At 62.5% G+C, this 6,000-nt stretch overlaps 1 protein-coding gene across 1 annotated transcript; it reads left to right on the forward strand.

Annotated features, from left to right (window-relative positions):
* Positions 1-476: 476 nt before the first annotated feature.
* On the forward strand, positions 477-5,752 carry LOC311195476 (uncharacterized protein; the record flags this gene model as incomplete). Its single annotated transcript, XM_084268880.1, has 20 exons — positions 477-531; positions 911-1,057; positions 1,158-1,279; positions 1,383-1,491; positions 1,590-1,706; positions 1,886-1,953; positions 2,045-2,182; positions 2,325-2,510; positions 2,603-2,705; positions 2,800-2,941; positions 3,025-3,208; positions 3,325-3,424; positions 3,513-3,631; positions 3,738-3,775; positions 4,001-4,113; positions 4,207-4,355; positions 4,569-4,663; positions 4,944-5,022; positions 5,300-5,408; positions 5,679-5,752. 20 exons carry the CDS (start codon positions 477-479, stop codon positions 5,750-5,752), a joined length of 2,247 nt encoding a protein of 748 aa, XP_084125006.1.
* Between the last annotated feature and the right edge of the window lie 248 nt (positions 5,753-6,000).

Consider the following 6,000-nt stretch of genomic DNA (forward strand, 5'->3'; position numbering starts at 1 on the left):
TGCACCCCAATCCTCGTGCACCCTGGTAGACCCTGCACCCCAGTCTCCATGCAGCCCGATACCCCCCACCCCCCAGTTCCAGCATCCCTGTGCACCCCCAATACACCACACACCCCACTTCCTCTGCATCCCTGGCCCCGTGCACCCCAATATACCACACAGACACCCCCATTCCCACGCTCCCCGCCCCCGTGCCCACCCCCACGCACCCCGATACACCGCAGCCCCTGATCCCCGTGCAGCCCCATCCCTGGGCACCCCGATATACCACCCCCCAGACCCCTGCGGACCCCGCTACACCGCGCATCCCGGCATCTCGCGGAGGAGGGTCGGGCCCGGCCCGGCCCCTCCCGGTGGGACGGGGGGCGGCTCCCGGGGGCCCCGCGCATGCCCGTCCCTGCCCGTTAAATACCGGCGGGCCGGGCCGGACAGGCACCTCCAGCGCCGCCCCGGGGACCGGTGCTGCCGCCGCCGCCATGGCCAGCGAAGGGGAGCCCGGCCGCCGCCGCTGCTGCGCGCAGGATGCGCCGGGTGAGCCGGGGGGGGTCTCTGGGGGCGGCCGGGTGGGCCGGAGCGGGGGGAGTGGGGGGGATTCTCCCCTCCAGAGCATCACACTGAGGGGATACCCCCATCCCGGGCACCGGGGGTGTCCCGACCCCCGTCCTGAGCAGCGCACTGGGGTGGTCCCGCACCAGGGGATTTCCCCCCTCTCACCCCTGCCCCCAGTATCCCACCTGCCACCCGTTGGGTCTCCCCCTCCCGACTATCATCTGGGTGCCACCCTGGGGGCTGCGTCCCCTCCGTGGGCTTTGGGGATCAGGGTGATATTCCAGCACAGCACCCCCAGGTGTCCTGTGGTGCCAAGCCCGGGCAGGATGCGGCCCCAGCCTGACTCCATGCTGCCCCCCAGATGTCCCTAAGGCCACCAAGCCCAGAGGTGACAGTGATGGCCCCCGCCGGAGCTCCCTCTGTGACCGGCACTGCGCCGCCATCAACAACGTGCAGGGTGACCTGGGTGACCTGGGCTGCCACCTGCACCGTCCCCGTATCCCCCCAGGTAGGTTGGCCATGGGACAAGCTGGACAGGGGGCTCTGGGGAAGGGGGGGGGTTGGGTGTCCTACACCCCCCTCACCGCCCCCTCCTGTCCTGCCTGCAGCTGTGTCCTCCTCACCCTGCTGCCAGCAGCACTCGGATGAGGTTTGTGAGAGCTGCGTGGTGAAAACCACCCTGACGGCTGAGAACCTAGTGGAGGCCAACAAGCTCTCCAACAACTACAAGGTGGGTGCCTGGGGCATGGGTGGGGGCACCCCTGGGTGCTCCTGGGTGGCCTCTAATGGGTTTTCTTTCTCTCTTCCCCCTTCAAAAAACCCTCTCTCTGCAGTTTGGCTTCAAGAAATGGAAGAGCCACGTGACGGCGCGGCCCTGGGAGGACCGATCGGAGATCGTCAAGGAGCTCTACTCTGACCTCAACGTCATCCGGGGCTCTGGAGGTGGGTGGTGGCCTTGGGGACATCCCTGTGTGGTGCCAGCGTGGATTTGGGCTGGTGCAGGTGACAGTGGCCCCATCTGGTGCCTTCCCCTCCTGCAGGGTCCACAGTGACGTGTGGGAACATCCTCTACCTGCTGCTCTTTGGCTGGTGGCTCTCGCTCCTCTACGTCCTCGTGGCTGCCATCATGTTCATCACCGTTGTGGGGGCTCCTTATGGTGAGCCCCAAATTTGGGACCCCAGTGTGAAGGGCTGGGTGAGCCACAGGTCTTCCACCTGAGCGCAGAATGGCACCGATGGGTGCTGGGCTCTGCTGGGTCCCTTCACTGTGCTGTGGCCCTGTAGCTGGAGGGGGACATGGGTGTCCCCAACAAAACCAGTGCTCATGTCCCCACAGGGCGGCTCTGCTGGGACCTGGCTGGGTATTTCCTTTGGCCCTTTGGCAAAGTGATCCAGAAAGTGGAGGTAACACCGTGCCCCATGTCAGGACCCCGCTGAGGGATGAACTGGGGTGTCCCATGCTGCACCCTGACACCACCCCCTTTGTTCTCCCCAGGTTCCCAAATCCCACCGGGTGCTGGGCGCCTGCGAGGCGGGCGCTGAGGCAAACGGCGTCGGGGAGAGCTCAGCCCTGCTCGGCGGCCCGGTGCCGCGCCGCTGGCGCCCATGGTGCTGGGTGGACACTGGATACTGGGTGAGCCCCATGTTGGACGTGGTGACACCCCCTTCCTAAGCACAGGCACCCTGGGAGCTCCCCGTCACAGCAAGGGTGGCACCCACGGGTGCCTCCACTCCCCTGGGGTGGGTGCATCCTGAAGGTGGGTTGCCGTTTGCAGTGGCGAGCTGGTACCGCGGCGTGGCTGTGCCTGGGTTACCCAGCGTTGGCGCTGGCCCACGGGCTGGTGTGCGGCACCGCCTGGCTCCTGGTCTTCCTCATCCCCGTGGCCAAGCTCAGCGCCCGCACCACCACCCGCGTCTTGCTGCTGCCCCCGGAGCGGGTGCTGATCCGGCGCCTGAGGATGGTGGGTGTCTCTGTCCTGCACCCTGCCCCACGGTCAGTTTTTAGGGGGGGGTGGGATGCTTGGATTGGTGTCACCCACTTGTCCCTCTGCAGACGGAGGTGCCGCTGGAGGGGGAGGTCATCCTCTGCTGCTACCGCGCCGTCAACCCCTACTACTACAAATACGCCGTGGACGGCATCAACGTCTTCGCCGTCAGTATCCTCCCCTGGGCTGGAGCAGGGAGGTTGGGGAGGGGGTCTGATCCCAAATCCCACCCTACCCCGGTCATCTCCTTGACTGGCAACCCCAGACCTGCTGCCGTTGGTGCTGGTGACGCTGGTGCTGGGTTACGTGGACAGCCACAACCACCTGACCAGCTCTCCTGTCAAGTTCACGTTGGCCCTGCTCTCCATCATGCCTCTCTCCTACTACATCGGGATGGCCATCGCCAGGTGAGTGTGTCGCACACGGGGACGCTTGGTGGCAAGGTGGGGGACACCCGCCAGCCTTGTTGTCACCCCTCCTCCTCTTCCAGCATCTCAGCCCAGAGCAACTTTGCGTTGGGAGCGGTGGTGAACGCCACGTTCGGCTCCATCACGGAGCTCACCTTCTACATCACCGCCCTCATCAAGGGCTCCCGCGAGGGCAACCGCTGCTACGCTGAGATCGTCAAGTCGGCGTTGACTGGGACACTGGTGGGCTGTGTCCTCTTCGTCCCGGTGAGATGGGGTTGGCACACTCGTGGCATGAGAGCGTCCGGTCTCTGCAGAGTGAGAAGAACCAATGGGGGAATATTTTGGGGTGGTGGTGGTGGGGTGTCTTCTCCATCCTCAAGGGTCTGTGCATGGTGATCGGTGGCATCCGGCACCAGGAGCAACGGTTCAACAGCCGCTCGGCAGGTGTCGGCTCAGCCCTGCTCTTTCTCTCAGTGGGAGGTGAGTTGGGGACAGGAGGGTCCCAAGGTTTGGGGAGGGTCCCACCAGTGGGGGGGGGCATCTATCCCATGTCCTTCCATCCACACAGGTGTCTTCGCCCCGACGCTCTTCTCCAAGGTGTATGGGAAGCTGGTGTGTGGCGAGTGCCACAACGTCACCCAGAACCCGCTGGGCCACTATCTCTGTCACAACTGTCACTTCGACCTGGTGAGTGGGGACACCGACCTGCAGCTGCTGGGGTTGAGGTGCTCCAACCCCCTGGCTGTCCCTTGTCCTCTGCCTCCCCATTGACAGGGTGTCTCTCTCTGTGCAGATGGACAACAATGGCACTCTCTACTACAGTCACGTCCAGTGAGTGTCTGCTGGGGTGGGGACAGGGTTGTCACCACAGTAGGGTGGCACCTCTTGGGCTGGGTTGTAGCCCCACATCCCTCCCATCCCATCCCCTCTTTGCTACCTTGAAAAAAGGTGGCAGTTCAGTCCAGCACCTCCAACTCCTCCATCCCCTGAAGGCTGAGGGGACCTCCCTGGGGTCTCCACGCTGGTGGCACTGAACATGTCACCCATGTCCCACAGACCCCTGGTGTACACAGTGTCCCTCCTGCTCCCAGCTGCCTACCTCATCGGCCTCTTCTTCACCCTGAAAACTCACTCACACATCTACGACATCCACATCAGCGACTGTCACAGTGAGTGTCCCCACACCACGGGGTGTCCCAGCTGCAGGGCTGGCTCTTCTCACCGCCCTGGGATGTCCCACCACGTCTCTGCTCTTCCCCCAGTGCCTGGCCACCACCACAGCGCTGTGGTCCACTGGTCTCGCTGGCGGGCCCTGGTCATCCTCCTGCTCTCCACCCTCTGTATGTCAGCCTGTGCTGACTTGGCCACGGAGCACATCAGCCCCATCCTCACCAACTCCACCATCTCACAGGTATGGGGATGGTCATGAGCCAGGTTAGGGTGGCCCTGGGGACCAAGCTGTGTCCTCCAGGGATGAGAACCTGCCTTGGCTGCAGGTTTCAGCCCCAAAAACCAGGGGAAAGATGCTGAGTTGCTCCATGTGCTGAGGAGCTTGGTTGCCCACAGCTTGGATGTGGCCAGGATCAGGCCATACACAGGCCCTGATGTCACCTCTTCCCTGCAGTACTTCATCGGTGTCACTGTGCTGGCAATGGTCCCTGAGCTGCCAGAGATTGTCAACGGCATCCAGTTTGCCCTGCAGAACAACCTGAGCTTGAGGTGAGACAGCTCAAAGGATGGGTTTTGGGGTGTTCTCCTCCACCATGGTTCCCCACACCCCATGCCTGGGTCCCAGTAACAAGCTGCCCAGCTTCACTCCAGTGGTGGGTCAAATCCCTCTCAACTTGTCCCCAAGAGGACTTAGAGCCACCCAAAAATCAGAGCTGGAGCAAGTTGGTTCCCCAAGGTGTTGTTTCTTCTCACTCTGAGCTCAGATCCCCCTCAGAGAGCTGCTGGAGACCTGGTGCTCTGCAGCCCTTAAGTCCTCTGTCCTCCCCAGCATCGAGATCGGGAACTGCATCGCTGTCCAGGTCTGCATGCTCCAGATCCCCATCCTGGTGCTCTTCACCATCTTCTACGTGAGTAGCCCCAGGACAAGCACTGGGTGACCTCCCACAGCAGGGTCAGGCCCACGTGGCCATCCAGATGTGGCCAAGGGCACAGACACTGTCCCCCCCCACATCTCAGTGCAGGAAAACGTGGGGTCAGATGTCTCCTGCCTTGGCTGATGCTGTCCCCAGCCCTAGGGACACGTGGCAAAGGGTGTTCAAGGGGTGACAGGCCAGTCCCCACCCACAGCTGGTGTGGGGTTGTGCTTGGCATGGCCATAGATCCAAAGTCTTCTCTGCCTCACAGCCAACCAACTTCACACTTGTGTTCAGCGACCTCCATGTCTACGCCAGCATGTTCAGCGTGGTGCTCATGAACTACATCTTCATGGATGGCAAATGTGACTACTTCCAAGGTGACCACTCACCCCTGGGGTTGGGGGGAGCTCCTGGAACCAACCAACCCTGGGGGGGTTCATCTGCTTGGTGCAGCTCTTGGCATCTGGTGGCTTGAGCAATTCTAGGGGCTTGGTTGACCATCTTGGAAGTGCTGGGCTGGAGCTGCCACCCTGAAGAAGACAAGTCCCATATAGCAAGCCAATCCAGACCACACCAGCAGGTCTTGAAAGCAACCTCCTTCCCTCCTCCAGGGAGTAACCTCCTCCAACTTGCTCTGTCTGCCCTAGGCACGGTGCTGGTGATGGTCTACTTCATCCTCCTGGCTGTGTATTTCTTCGCCCCATCACCCAGTGGTTGCTGAGGTTTTGGACTCCTCTGCGTTCTCCAACCCCCCCGTTGGGTTCACCGCTCATCGGGGTGTTACTGGGTGTCTCAGGGATTTGGCTGGGCTGGCTCCAGTCTGGAAGCAGCATCGTTGGCTGAAGCTTCTCCCACCACCTGGTTCCTCAGGTTGGGGTGCCAGTGATGGAAGGGTAGTGGCAATGGAAGCCCTCCTGAACCAAGGAGCATCAAGGCTGGAGTATTCCAGAGGTGTTTCCAGCTCCACCT

Source organism: Gallinula chloropus, assembly GCF_964237585.1.
Source record: "Gallinula chloropus genome assembly, chromosome: 1".
Lineage (NCBI taxonomy): Eukaryota > Metazoa > Chordata > Aves > Gruiformes > Rallidae > Gallinula > Gallinula chloropus.